This window comes from Parambassis ranga, chromosome 6 (assembly GCF_900634625.1).
Source record: "Parambassis ranga chromosome 6, fParRan2.1, whole genome shotgun sequence".
Lineage (NCBI taxonomy): Eukaryota > Metazoa > Chordata > Actinopteri > Ambassidae > Parambassis > Parambassis ranga.
The window spans coordinates 11862227-11877608 of NC_041027.1; the positions used below are offsets into that span (position 1 = coordinate 11862227).

General features: G+C 42.8%; 1 protein-coding gene across 2 annotated transcripts in view; it reads left to right on the top strand.

Moving 5' to 3' along the window:
• spata20 (spermatogenesis associated 20) overlaps positions 1-15382 on the top strand; it is a 28190-nt gene that overhangs the window by 5771 nt on the left and 7037 nt on the right. Inside the window, exons 12-15 of one of the 2 annotated variants that reach the window (XM_028407959.1) lie at positions 249-417; positions 4489-4697; positions 7872-8071; positions 10021-10101. In XM_028407959.1, the coding sequence (XP_028263760.1) occupies positions 249-417; positions 4489-4697; positions 7872-8071; positions 10021-10101 (659 nt within the window). Of the gene's footprint in view, positions 1-248; positions 418-4488; positions 4698-7871; positions 8072-10020; positions 10102-15382 lie in introns of those variants that run through there. The other variant, XM_028407960.1, reaches the window with a different exon arrangement.

Sequence of the window (15382 nt, forward strand, 5' to 3'; positions counted from 1 at the left end):
CACTACATGAAAGAGGAGACATGCAGGGAGAGAGGGGAGGAAGGAGTAGATGTGGAGAGGGACAGGAGAAGGTATATGAGGAGAGAACAGGGAAACTTCAAAGAGCAGGAAAAATAACTAGTGGCACTGCTACACACTGGTGGCTCAGTGGAGAGGGAACATGATGTTTTTAAGGTGTCACTTTATGCCTAATCACCCCCCCATCCTAATCTCCACCAACATCATCACTGCTTCTCCCTCCCCGTCAGGCCTGATGCTGTCGGCTTACGCTCGCGTCGGAGCCGTCTTGGGGGACAGGGCCTTGCTGGACAGAGCAGTGGAGGCAGGCAACTTCCTAATGGAGCACCTGTGGGATGCTGAGCGGCAGACTATCCTCCGATCTTGTTACCGTGGAGACCAGATGGAGGTGCAACAGATGTAAGAAAAAGAGTTTCGAGGCAAAAATGACAGTGTTAGTGATGTTAGTTCATGTCCAAAATCAGAACCAATCAAGAACAGAGGCAAAAATATGGAGGAGAGAAATATGGACTCTGCAGGGATGACTAGCTGTTTATATTCAAACAGGAAACCAGGATATCTGGATAAATCAGCTTACACAGACAAATCAGAGAGCACCTTCACATGCACACTTCTGTAACCTGGTTACATGCAGCAGGTCAGTAATCTGATTTCTTCTCCTGCCTCTCTCAAAATGTGTATTTAAATCAAGGTTAACCCTATTGCAAGTGGATTATAGATGCCTGTTGACTGAAATGAGGAAATGCTCCGGCGAAAATGTGGCGAAAAAACTTAAGTGGAGCCTTACCCGGATTTACACCCACACAACATCAAGTTACACCAGGAGCGTTTCAGAAGCGCAGCGTTGTGTAGCGCTGCCTTCACACTCTCGTGAGATTCACAAAGTCACGTAGTAATCTGCCTGTTTATCTGATGGTTAATGTCCTCTCTATGTGTCAGGCAGGGTTACAGAGCAGTTTCTGAAAACTCAGTTTACTCCCTCAACACACAGGGCAGCTCCTCACCTTCCCCTCTGAGAACAGCTGCTGCTTCTCTCCCTGCCTTTTCCTTTCTGATGTCGTCCTTATAAAAGCATGTTCTATCATAGAAAATGCTGTTCCTCTACTTTTAAAACTGAATCTCTCCTCGTACATGGCTGTGGCTGTTTCTCTGCCGGTAGCAAAGTTAAATCAGTGAGAGTTCAGTCTGACAGCGTTTTATTTTGAAAATCCACCGGAAACTCATTTATTCTGGTGCTTGACTTCCTGTCTGCTCGATGTAGTTGGTGCAAATAGACGCGTCTTGGGCGCAACACATCTCCAAAATAGAACTGCCACGTGTCACTCGCGGAACAGGGCTCAGCAACGCTTTTCTAAAACACGCTGCTTTGCGGCCGGTGTAAATACTCTCATTGACTATAATGGAAGCGTTTCACAGCGCTTGACGCCGCGCTGCAGTTGCGCTACACTTTCGTGTCCGGCATAAAATCGGGTTTATATTAATAGTATAAATATCTCAAAATATGATCCGATCTTTGTTATCATTGGTGTTATGGGCTGGAAAAATGTGTCGTAATCTGCTTTTTACCTCAGACTTGCAAGTTAGAGACACACAAAGGCACGCAAGATGAAATGTTACTATCTAACCTAATTTAAAAACAGGTCATTCAAAAGGCTGTATATGTTCTGAAATTGTATAAGTTGGAAGGGATTGTCATTTTGAGTCAGTGCATTAGGCCAGTGATGTGTTTGAAGCATCGGAGCATACAGCAAAACACAAATACAAAGTCTCTTGTTGATTCTGCAGCACCACTCCAGGTGTCCCCGTTCTGTTGGCTAGCCCTGTGCCCTACTTAACTGTGAATGAGTGAGTGTGAAATGCTGCCGAATCAGCAGAAAAATTATGCCAGGGGTCCCACAACATGCATGATGAAATGCATTCAGTTTTCAACACATGCAAAAACAGACACACACGCTGGCCTTGTTCCACAGCCTTTGTTTCATTCATAATCGTCCAGTCCAGGGTAGTGTCGACTCGGCACCCTCAGTGAGAATGCTTACCAAGGCCCTTTTCTTCAGGCCTGGTTTAGTTTCCATACATGGGTAAGTCACTCAGTCATGCCAGACACATATGGACCGTGGGCTAAATTACCAGGAGGAATGGCTGTGTGCTGAAACCAACTGGGTTAATAGGCTGTGGAAATATCGAGGAGCTGGTGCCATAGATTTTTCTGTGGTCCTCACCTGGCACCGAATGATTGTCTAAACAAGTGTCTTTAGGGATCAGAGGGAAGCATGAGAATGGGCACACTGTGACAGTGGGAAGTACTGTCCCTAGTGGATCAGCAGTAGTTGATGTATCAACATGTTTGGTTGCTATTTTTTTGTGTGTGTGATTTGTTTGTGATTCAAAAGCATTTGTGAGGTCAGCCTGCAGTTTATCTGCACCAAACAGTAAAGAGAACGACCTTCCTCAGACCTTTTCTGCCGGGATGGAAGCCCAGTTTTCACTTGATAAGGAGCCATTGTTTGATGCTCAGATTTTACACACAATAATAAGCGTGCATTTGGAGGATGTTGTGTGTATGTTGTGAGTTGATTGGGGGGGGGGGGGGAAAGATGCACTAGATAAAGAATGAGGTGTCACTACATGGGCTGTCTGCAATTAGAGAAATATGGCCATGTGAGATGAAGTGTCTCTAGGTTATCCCAGGAAAACAAACACCAGCTCCATGTTCTCATTAATGAGTCATACAGGGAAATCTTTCTACATGTCGTACGGTTTCCTTTCTTTCTCTCCCATACCCATTATTTTTCCTGGATATCAAAATGCTTAAACAGTCCCTTCTGTATCACAAGGCAAACATACTAAATTAGTCTCTCGAACATAAAGGTCACTACTGTTGTAAAAATGATGGGACTCAATGTGTTTACGTGACCCATATCGCCCCTAACGTTTTCTACCATCTAAGGCTTATTCAGGGGGAAGTGAAAGGAGCTGCAGTGTCATAGGCCCATTATGTAGCTATTATTATTATTAAATTGTCTCCCTGTGCAGTGATACGGTAGACTGACAAGGTGTTTTATCGTAGCTCTGAGGGGAATGACTCATTTAACGCACCCTGTTGAAGGTGTGAATGGAAAGGCTGTTGAGTTTTCTTGAAAGGCTTTTACATTTTTGTGTTTGTGTGTCACTGAGGTCCTCTTGAGGTCTTGTCACAGGCTGTCATACCCGCGGCTGGAGTCGCCTCAGCTGGATGACATGTTGCTGTGTAACTGACAGTGACTGGACTTGGCTGTGATTGCGTTACTGTGGGAAAAACAAGGTTGTTGTTTTGTTGTTTTTTAACCAAAATGTGAAAAAAAGTCTGAATGATTGAAAATGCTTTTGCAGAGCGGTCGATAATGTGCTGTGTCTGTTGCTCAGTGGCGGCTGCTCAGCTCAATTTTAGCCATCAGCTCACTATTGAACTGAGGTTATATTTCAAGTAAACCAATGAAATGTGCTTACACCATCCGATTCCATCATAGCAACGCTGTCGGGACATCAGGACAGATATCGGTGTCCTGATAAGGTTAACCAGGATGGTGACCATGCTATCATGCCCTGCCCTGTTCAGTGTCTCCTTTTGACTCATGTGCCGACCTCTGTCTGTCTGGGGACGATAGGCAGAGATAGGACTCCTCAGCTCTCCATGACCCCCTTAAACTTATGCACTTCGTCTCGTCGAAAGCCTCCTCTTGACCACCAGCCACCAGCTATCTGGCCTCCTGTCACCGTCCGTCCCCCAGCACTCACTCAGAGTGCCATTGTGACAATTGAAGAGGGAAAGCTTAGGTTGGTATAACAGAGGAATTTAGAGTCGGAGGTGTCGGCAGAGTTTGGTGACTAAACACCAAAGTTGGAAAAGGGAAAGTCTTGAACAATAAATCACATTACACATCAATGGGAGGAGAATGGGTTGTAAATTGAGACAGACAAAAGACTTGCAAACTAAAAAGGATTTTAAAAAAAAAGAAAAAATAGTAGAAGTTACCTCAGCACTTGAGAAAAAGAGGAAGCCCATTGATCCTAAGAGGAAGGATGGTATATCTGTAATAAGATTTGTCTTATTGTCAGACTTTAGACTCCAGAGCTTATGTGTACACAGCTGTGTGTGCATGCATGAATTTCCCTTTACAACAGAGAAAGCTGATGAATAATTATACATGGAGAAGAAATGCCTCAGGGCGAGACTAAACTCTGCCTGCCATGTGTGTCGTAATGTACTGTCCCAAATTGTCCATCTTTAAAGACACATCCTCTGGATTTCTATACCGCCTTGACAGAAACCACGTTTTCATCTTTTTCAGGAATTCTAAACACACATTTTCCGTGTAAAGATAAGGGAAGAAGAAATTGAACTAGTTTATCTCATCTCAGTGTTCCTACTATCAATAAATAATGAAAACATGTCCTTATTCGCAGTCTTCTTCTCCCTCTTCTCTGCAGATCTCCACCTATCTGTGGCTTCCTGGATGACTACGCCTTCATTATCTGTGGCTTGTTGGACCTGTATGAGGCCACGCTGCAGGCGGAGTGGCTGCGGTGGGCTGAGGAGCTGCAGCTCAGGCAGGATGAGCTGTTCTGGGATAATCACGGTGGAGGTTACTTCTGCAGTGATCCCAGTGATGGCACTGTACTGCTGCAGCTGAAAGAGGGTGAGGGATGAATGCATCTCCATCTCTGTTTTTGCCTTATCATGTGACAAGTGCCCTCGCTTTAAGCAGTGAATGTGGTGAATGTTGACTTAAATTTATAATTTGTTTTTGGTCAAATTTTGTGTGTTTTTATAGAAAGAATGAGAAAAAATGCCACAAAATTTGATTCCTATCAGGACGGGTTGGCCTCCCCAGTGTTAGCGAATGATCACATCCAGGCTAACAGCAGTTTGAGTGAACATCCTGTGATGTATACAGGAAGCAATGGGGTCAGTCGACATGGGTAAAAGGCGCAGGCTGGAATCGAACCACTGACCCCACTGACTCCACACTTTGATGACTTTTATGACTCCTCAGTCATAAAAAATCATGTGTTTAGGCTATGGTGCCCTGAGGCTTCAGACAGACAGGAAAGAATTGATGGAAAGGTGAAGGATTAATCATCCTCCTGCAGATATCTGTGGCTTAGACAGAGGAATGAATCCACAGTTGGAGGCCTGAAGACTACCGGTATATGGAATTATCAGCAAAATTTGACAACAGTGACCGGAGAGAACAGAAGAAGCCAGAATGGCTTGCTTTAATTTATATGAAGAGGGAAGAGTTAATGGATAGGTGTAATCAGTCATTTATCTGTTCATCCATCATCCCACTGTTTCTCACACGCCTCTATCCTTTACCTTATCGATTGATCCAGAGCTTAACAAGATGGAAGCTCTTGCTGTAATATCCCTGTCAGCTTCACTGCATTGCAACACTTAAACCATAAGAGAGAAGTCAGATAAAGGGGAGTAGAGGAATATTGACTCCCTCCCTATCTAGCTTCACTTCCCTCACTCATTCCAGCTGAACCTCTCCACCATGAAACCACTCAAAGACTGACGCCCTGATTCTTCTTCGTCTACTTTGATCAGTAGACCTGTCAAACATGTCTCGATTCTGTCTCTCAGTCCATCTGCTTCTGACAGATTGAAGCAGCAGCAGCAACACAGTGTACAGTGGGAATCTGCAATTAACTTTCTGCCTCATCTCGTCCTCCTTATAAAGTATTTATAATTTAATCAATGTTTTAATACCCTTGCCTGCTTGATGAGTTACTTACTTACCACATAAACAAATAGCCACAAATAAATCTGTGGATGCTCTCATTCATCCAGGTCATAGTCATTTGCGTTAAATCATTTACAATTTAGTGTAAAGTTCCAAATCTGTGGATAAAGGAGGACTTTGTATTTATTTTTTCCGCCTTCAAAGAACTGAAGGGATATAAATATAAATGGGCCTGACCTTGATGTGCACTCCAGCCTTTCTTCAGCTGCCAGTCCACTCCTCTAACTGATGGCTGCTGGCAGGTCAGACAAACTGACACCTTGTAGACATGCAGACACTTACCTTTGATCTGTCAGACTTTCCAGTTTGGATCCAGTTGCTCACTTCTCATTGTTGCTTCTGTCAGCAACCCTCTATTTTATTTGCCTTTGTCTCCAATTTTTATATTTCTAATCCTTATATGCACTTGTTAGCCTGTGTAATGTTGTTATAAGGTAGTTCTTCATATGGTCGACTTTTGAGTGGCTGGTTTTTATGTGTAAACAATCAACCACAACAACCAATTCAAACTGTGATTTGTATCTGTTAGATTGTCAGTTTTAATGTTCTGAGTGCCACAGCTCTCAGCAGTTTATGTTTTACCTACAAAATAATGACACACACAAACTTGTGCGCCTCTAACAGATGGCTCTGTACAAGTAGTTCAGACAGGTGTGAGATAGAAAAAAGCTAATAGTTATTCTTGTTACGAGCTGTTGACAAATCAGAGATGATGGCTTCGTGTGAGCTTGGGGGTGGTGGTGGTGGGACTGAATGTGCCCAAATACTGTCACACCTGGATCTTTGTGTGTGTGTGTGTGTGTATGTTGATCGGAGCTGACGTGTGAAAGGTTTCTCATCTGAGAGGATTGACGGTGCCATTATGGTAGCGACGCTGCGTAGGGTTGAAGCCCATTAGTGACGCTACAGCCGCTGCACTGTGGACGCCTATCCTAGCAGCGCTGCCTGTCACTGAAAGACGGATTACCCCCACCACACTGCCACTCTACATCTTACAGCCCTGCCAGACTCCCCCGTGTGTGTTTTTGAGGAGTAAGGTTAAAATCAAGCACAGTATCTGACTTTATTTAAAAGAAACAGTTGTTAACATCTTGATATTGATTTACATATTGAAACGTCATTGTTTGGACTGGGTTTGCTGCTGTTGCTTTGTATATTTGTGTGTGTGTTTGGCAGCTGTTCAGTCACAGCTTTATGTATGTATGTATGTGACCTCTTTTCATCGAGTTCTTTAAGAGGAGAGATATGGGAATTGTGGAAAGCAACTGCCTCGCTCAACCTCTGTGTGTGTGTGTGTGTGTGTGTGTGTGTGTGGACGTATGTGTGTGTTTGTGTTGTGGTGTAATTTACTCGCCATGGGGCTCAGGGAGAGCTGAAACATACCTCAGGATAAAATCGAATTATTTCTGCAATTCTGTCACGGATGGGTGTTCACATACATCTCTATGTGATTGTTAATGCATGGCTGTCAGGAAAAAAAATATTCTAGATGCATGGTACAATATAGTTTGCTTTGTGTTAATGGATTTTTGTTGGGTGGTCTTTGCTATTTTTAGTTTCTGATGTAACATTTCAATTTTAAGAAAGAAGAGTAACTTGCTGAGAAGCAGGCATGAATCAAGGTCGTAGGTTATGAGAAGACCCCCCCCCCCACACCAGGCTCCCACAGGACACTAATGAAAGATAAGAACCAATCACCTAACAGAGCTTTGTCATGAGGTCATCTGTTAGTTCCATCACATCACACCGCAAAGTGACTCTGAGGTGGTTGTGAACAGAAGGTGCACAGAGACATTGGAGACAATACTGTTGAAGCTCAAATGAAGGATCTTTACACAAAGATTATCTCCCAGCTGTGGAGTTTCCTTGCGGCATTTAGCCTCTTTGAGCGTCAAACGGTGATAATCTGCCTTCTTCTGTTCTCTCACACTCTAAAAAAAGACATTAATCAGTGACCAGAAGTGGCCGTTACATTGGCCTCCAATGTGAAACCTCCTAAACCTCTTTTTTTCTTGAAGCTTGACCCCTTGCAGATAAAAACTTGTCTTTTTGTGTGTGTCTCAGATCAGGACGGAGCAGAGCCTGGTGCTAATTCTGTGTCGGCGTCCAATCTCCTGCGTCTGTCCCACTACACAGGAAGACAGGAGTGGCTTCAGAAGTCCCAGCAGCTGCTGGCAGCATTTTCTGACCGCCTGACCAAGGTTCCCATCGCCCTGCCTGAGATGGTCCGGGCTCTTATGGCCCAGCAATACACACTTAAACAGGTTACTCCCACACTTATACACACATGTTCATCTTTTGTAGCTAGTTTTGTGGCCATCAGTTACAGTAGTTTGTATGTTATTGTCTCATCATTTGTGCATCTACTTTTGCTAAGGCCTAGTTTTCTGCTGTGGGCTCTAAAAGCCTGCTTTTTTTCTTGGGCAGTGGGTGTGTTTACTTTGCTCAAACTCATTCTGGTGTCGGCCTACTGAAAACAAGTGTTTCTGCTTGCATGACAAATTGTGCAAAAACTGAAGAAAACAATGCACAGCGCCAGAACAAAAGCCAAGCAAGACGCTGCTTAAACAATGAACATCTCTATATTGACTCACCTCTATTATCAGTAACTGTGCAGGGAAACAAAAAATGCATCATTGCAAACTTTACTATACTACAGCAGAACACAAGAACACAGAGATATCCTCTAACTGTCATTATATACAGTGGGCTTTTGCCTACAAAGTTTCATGTTGACATTTTGATTAACACAATAGTTCCACTAATTTGTGTGCAAATGGTGACAGATGCCGAAGTAACAGAATGTCTTCATTTGGAAAAAAAAACAAAAAGAGTTCATGGAAGACAGCTGTACACCTTTGTCCTGCTTTGCGATCTTAACACGCAGCCATACTGAGCTGTACACATTGTGCATCCTTTGCAGGCTTTGTGACTCAACTAAGCAGCCTGTGTTTGACAGCCTGTCTTCAACACATAAATAAATCTACTCACAAAGATTGAAAAGATGGAGAGCAGAGCTGTAAAATCTATTGTGTACAACAATACAGTAGAGTACAAAAACATCAGCACAATGTGGCACTACTCAACTCAACCAACCTTTTCCTTTTAGACGTACTTTTTAACTATGTAATCGTCAATATTATGGCAAGATTTTACCGTTTTTAACCCTAAAACAAGGGGGGTGGTCATTCTGTGTTTTTGGTGTGGACTGGGCAAGGGCATGTACGTTGGTTCCGCTGTGAGGGCCATGTTTTGCCGAAGTCTGCATGATAGATATTATATATATATAATGATTTTAACATGTATTAATTTATTTTTAAGCGCTAATGTGTGAGTTGAGTTGTGAATTAGACTTATCTCAGTTAACTGTTACAGTCTGTGGACTGATTTATTATTGTCATTTTTCTGAATCTCAGCCTATATGCTGGTTTCTTAATTGTTGGCATAACATGCACAAAATATACAGTAGTAATATAGACATGGAGTGTGAGCTCACAGCAGGTAACCTCCATGGCTTAAAAAGCTGCAGTTCCTCCAGTGGCCACTTGAGGCTGGCTGTAAAAGTGAGGTAATCACCCAGCCGTAAAGAAACTTCTGTGTGTCGGGTCTCCTAAAGCAAGTAGTTAATGTGGTGATCCATTTTTTTTGTTTTTACCTCTAAGTCATCTGAGGACGCAGGCTCTGTCTCAGCTCTCTCCTTACAAGTGCATTTAATCCCTGAACACACAGACTCCTCCAAATCTTTTACCCTGTTTTTAACGGCCCCTCATGCATTTAATGGGTTATTTGAGCTGTTCAGCCACAGTTACATAATCGGTTTTGAAATATTAACACCCTCAGTTTAGCCTGGAACCAGGATACCAGTAAAGCATTGCAGGAAAGTTTCTTGGTCACCCTAAGACAAGTTGAAAGCCTGAGCTGTACAAATCAAAAGAACAGAGACAGAGGTAGTAACAGAGGGTTACTTAGCTCCCAGTCTGTCTTACATGACCTGCAGAGGATGAGTCAGGGCAGCAGGCCGTGGGTAACAAGCTCAGGAGGGAGGCAGGACAAGGTGGTCCCAGAGAAAACACCTGCCTCCCTTGTTACTGCTACAAATACACTTCTGACCTGTGTCACCCTTCCCCTCTTATTCACACTCTTTCATCCATTATCTCTCTCTCTCTTCCCTTTTTTCTTTTCACCCTCCTCCACTTTTATTTATTTTGTTTAGATTGTGATCTGTGGCCAGAGGGACGCCCCTGACACCACAAGTCTTGTAGCAGCAGTCAACTCCCTCTTCCTTCCATATAAGGTAACGATTCCACATCCTGCGTCTTTGTGTGAAAATGATGCATCATCTTGACAAACGTGTCATTGGTCCCTAAAGCAACCACGCAGAAGCAAAGATCAAGTTGCAGCAGTGTAGACGCGCAATGATTTACTAACCAACATCAGTACCTCTATAGAAACAGCAGATTTGTGGTAACCTTTGAGACACATAAACACACACACACACAGAGATACAGAGTCAGACCGATCTAGAACAGCGCCTGAGGTGTTGGCTGGTTTTAGTGTGGTTCTCTAAAGGTCAGCCCGAGCTCCTCTCCTCTCCTCTTCTCAGTGTAATCACTTCCCAGCTATCTCTTTTTAGGCTTAAGTTAACCTTAAAAAGCCCCTTTCTGACATCTGAATGCCTGCTGGGTCTAAATCTTTAACTGTTGGTCAGATTCTTACTGCGTGCTTCTGAGAGTCTTGATGCTAGTCCTGACACAGGCTGTTTGTGAAGAACTAGACAGCTGTCAGTCTGAGTCAGACTAAAATACACTATGGATGGCTAACACGACTGCTTCTGATGGCCACATTCCTCAGTGCTTTCAGCCTAAAATATTTTTATTCTAAATGGTCAAACAGCTATCATTATTATTATTGTTATTATGATTACTGCCACAGAAAGCAACAGCATGTTTTAATGTGAGAAATATGTGAAGCTAATGGCAAATATTAACACATTCTTACAGCAGAAGTCACTAGACTATTGTGCATTCATTTTTTGGCCCGGCTACACATTAAGAATAACTGCAGAATTGCCTGTTGTGAGTGAATTTAGGCAACGTACTGGCTGATTTAGTATGGTTATGACAACTTTGTTTTCATTAGCAATTGACCTGTGGGATATTTCCATTTTTACTGAGGAAGCAGGTGCAGCGCAATTAATGTTTCATGGAGGATGGTTGTGCTGTTGTTCCGGTTCTTTGAACCCATATACGTTTAATTCAGTGCACAAATGAGCCGAAATGTGGGAACAAATTAAACGGAACATAAAACACAGCCTCAGTGTGTGTGTGTGTATATATATATATGTATTCTTTCCCTCTGTGGGCACTCCAGGGTTCCATAAATAAGTGAATTCGACACAACACACACGGACAGACAGCTTCTTTGCTCTAAATGTATAGGACTGCTCACTGAGTTGTGTTCATTCGACCAGCTTCTAACCAAAATTAGAGCACTAAATTAAAACAGCTATTGTCCAACAACACACTCCATCTTTCCCTCTTCGTTTTCACACTACACACACACACGCAGCCTTTTGAAATATAGATGAGTTGTGCAGCATCAGTTGGTGGCTGCAGTATCATCAGGTCATTTGGGAAGCCTGCAGAGACACATGGACCAAGACCGAGCCAGATAAAGCCATTATCACAATAGCTCTAATAGTAATAGTAATCACAAGGAATTGTCTGCTGGGGTGTTGATGTAGTTTGTTAGTCTACGTTGTGTGTTCAGCCTCCTGACACTTGCAGTTATGTTAAAACTCCCTTGTGTTTGTATAAGTTTGTTTAGTCTAATTAACACGATACAAATATGTAAATCATGCACTAAATGCGAACAAATACAGCTTCAGTCTGACTGATGGTGTTGCCCTGTGTCTCCTAACGACGGCAATGATGAAGGCGCAACAATTAAAGTGCTTCAAGGGCCACATACAGTGAGGGATGAGAGAGGAGATAATGTCCAAAGGACCACACTGGTCATTACTACTGAGACCAATAAGTGATAATAAATTATTGAATAAGTAAAAGAGAGTTTAGTGGTAAAATGGAGCCAAACTTACTTTTTTATACATAAGATAAAGTCTTTAACTGTATTTATTCCAGTTAATGTTAATATAGAACACTATAAAATGTCTGTCGCAGCAAAAAAAGGACTCGGATTTTGTTCTAATGAGTTGTTCATTTGAGCCTCAGAGTGAGCCGAAGGGGCAAAGTAATATGTAAGAGTGTGAGCAGGCAAGTGTGTGTTGCCAGATGTTGTGAGAACAGCCGGCCATTAGTAGCAGTAGCAGCTAACTTGGCCGGCGCAGCACTTAAAACACACACACATGCACTCATTCTTGGCCGCGAAACACCTTCCTCCCAGAGGAATGGCACCGCTGCCTGTAGCAGATGTGAATCACACACACACACACTCACAAACACACACACACTTGCCACAAGCATATACTAAAGACGGCAACAGATGCAATACATAACCATATTCTTATACATATGCAGATCACAACACATGCGTAAACACAAGATGGCTCATGTTATAAACACACACAAAGAGTGATCACATAGTATCACTCATTATAATTGTGCAATTAATTGTGCAGTGTGTCATTTCCAGCAAGAATTGATCAGCAGATTTTATCAGTATTGTAATTGATTAGAGAATCAGGATTTGTGCGTCCATACAGACTAGTCTGTATTAAGTCATTTCAGCCCTGGTAATAATATTATATAGCACATTATATAATATATAGTGTAATCTGAACATGGCCGTATTGATGCAGCTTATGTTAGAGGGACATAAACCTGCTACTTTAAATCGTTTTACTTTAGCACCTCTTGTGGATGTAGATAAATCTCAAGGGGTTGAGCTGTCTTTATTTAAGGGCTTTGTAAATTGTGATTTCTCTTAAAAGATAAAATGATCAAATAAGCGATGAATCTTAGGTAGTAAATTAGCACTAACTCAAGAGGAACAGCAGAACATATATGAATGGTTAGATAATGCATAAGATTAACTGGATGAAAACCAATTAGACTGTAGGAGAAGGGGAATCCGTATGAGACATAAAGGATAAAGTGTGTGTGATGGAGTCAAGGGGGTGAATTATGAAAGCATTAAGAGTGGGAAGAGATTGAAGGATGTTAAATAAGATAATCAGAAGAAGAAGGAGTAAGAAGATTGTCCTCCACGTTACATTAGGTACCAGTGAGCAGGGGGACATGTCTAATTTATATCCTCGCCTGTTTTCCTAGTTTTAGGACGGCAAAAACTAATGAAAAAACATGCACACTCAGATCTTCACTTCATTTAATTTATTTACTATTTTAAATTGCTACAAGCATGCGTGTTTCGCAGTTCACCCCGACGCTCCTCCACACTTTTTTGCTTGTTGGAATCAATTACGGCCCTCAGTCACACGAAACAGCGCTCTTGATTGTAATTGCTGCAATAAATTGTGGTTAATTTTTCTATTGCACAGAAATATGGCTTGATTAGAGCTGGGTCGAGGTTTGTTGATTGTGGAGGTTCTGAAATTGTGAGAGGGCGGGAGTTAGAACACAAATAAGAGATGCAGTCTTTCTAGCAATTAGTCCTCTCCCCACACACACACACACACACTTCCTCTTGCCTACTCTTTTGGCCCGTGTGTGTTATGTGCTTCCTATCATGTGGAATCTATATGCATCTGTCCTCTCTGTCTCCCTCTTATGGAAGTGTAAATTAGTATGAACCAGTCAGGTGTAGTAGTGTCAACAACAGGCTGTTACTCCTTTTTGATGAATGATGGTGAGAAGAAGCAACACTACAACTACACTACAGCTGCCTGTTTAAGGATCCTGGTCATGCTCTCACTGTCTTACACTCATCAACATCTAACATTAAGATTTAGCATATTTTTATGAAGTTTATGTGGGTGGTCGTTCATGGGTTAAGTAATGGTTTAAAGCAGCGGTCCCCAACCTTTTTTGCACCACGGACCGGTATCATGTAAAACAATACTTTCACGGACCGGCACAGAAAAAAAGTGCATAAAGAGACAACTTACTCTTATGCTTAATTAGTGGGAGCCTTTGAGCTTTCTCAGCAATGAGGCGGTCCCATCTAGGGATAATGGGAGACATGACACCCGAAGTGTGTTTCTTATGTCCAGTCCACTCCGTAATTTTGTTTTGGCCGTCATTAATTGCTTCAGTCGTTCTTGTTCATGATTTCTTCCATGGCTTGTCTTTTAATGCAGGGTGCTCGGTCTCGCAGTTTTGAAGGCTTCGTAGCCTCATTTGCGAGTCTGTCGCCACATCACTCAGAGCGGACTTGGTGTGTGAGAATCACCTGTTGCAATAAATCCGTATTTTAAATAGGACTCCTGATATAGTCTTTTAAATGCAGGTTTCTTTTTCTTTGAAGGGGTAGGCTCCTCTTCTTCTGTCTCCTCGTTAGGCCTTTTCCCCTTTCCGAAGAAGCTCTCCAAAGACGTTTGTTTTTTATTCATTTTTGCTGACCGAGACAAGCGTCTGGGCAGGTGCTTAAAGGCACAGGCGGATGAATCTGATCGATTTATAAATGAAACAGCTTTCAGACTCAGATAATGAATAATATATGTTTTGCTCAGTCTTTCTGTGCGGCCCGGTACCAAATGACCCACGGACCGGTACCGGTCCCCGGCCCGGTGGTTGGGGACCACTGGTTTAAAGCACAATAATTCCCATTGTTTGTAGTCTGTCTATTAATCAGTCTCTGTGCTAAAAACTATCCAAATATAATTTACACTAGAATCAGACTGTAAAGGAGGGTGTGTTTTTCCCCCTGGGAGTGTATTAAATTATGGAAATAGAGTGATAGGGTCTTGTATCCAGGGAGAAGTGTCTGTGGGGTGGTGTTGTGGAGGACTGCGAAAGATGCTGCGGACGAGGAAGAGCTCAAAGTATTACAGGGATTTTGAAGGATTTTGAAAACAAGATGTAAGAATTCCTGGATGGAGATAACTGGAAGTAGACATGTTTCCCATTTTACCTGCCCTTCTAGAGAGAAGTGCAAGCCAGTGCGGAAGAGAGGATAGAAGAAAGAAGAAAGAAGAAACATGGCCTTTTAAGAGGAGAGAGAGCCTCTAACAAGACCTAAGAGACATGAGGAAGAGTTAGTCAGGGTGACATGGGGTACAATCCGAGCGAAGGATGAAAGGAGACGAGTGGAGATAAAGAGTCTAACTAGAACTGGTAACAACACAGTGCAGAGGAGGCTTAGAGCTCCGCAGTCTCACGGTCCACCTCAGTGATCTCTGAGCTCCCTTGCTTCAGTCTGCTGCCTTGTTTGCCCCCCCTTCCCTCCATCCACCCATCAAAGCTCCTCGCAAGACTGCATGTGTGTGTATTAGACTGTATTTAGCATTTCGTGCAAAGAATTGATTCTTCTGTTCTCTGTTAATGACCCGCTAAGCTCAATAACCAGCCAGAGAGCAGAACCCAGGTTGATTGACAGCTGTGGGAAAGGTCCCAGATGGTCCATGTTGTAGAGAAGACTGCAGTGCATTCACATCAGCC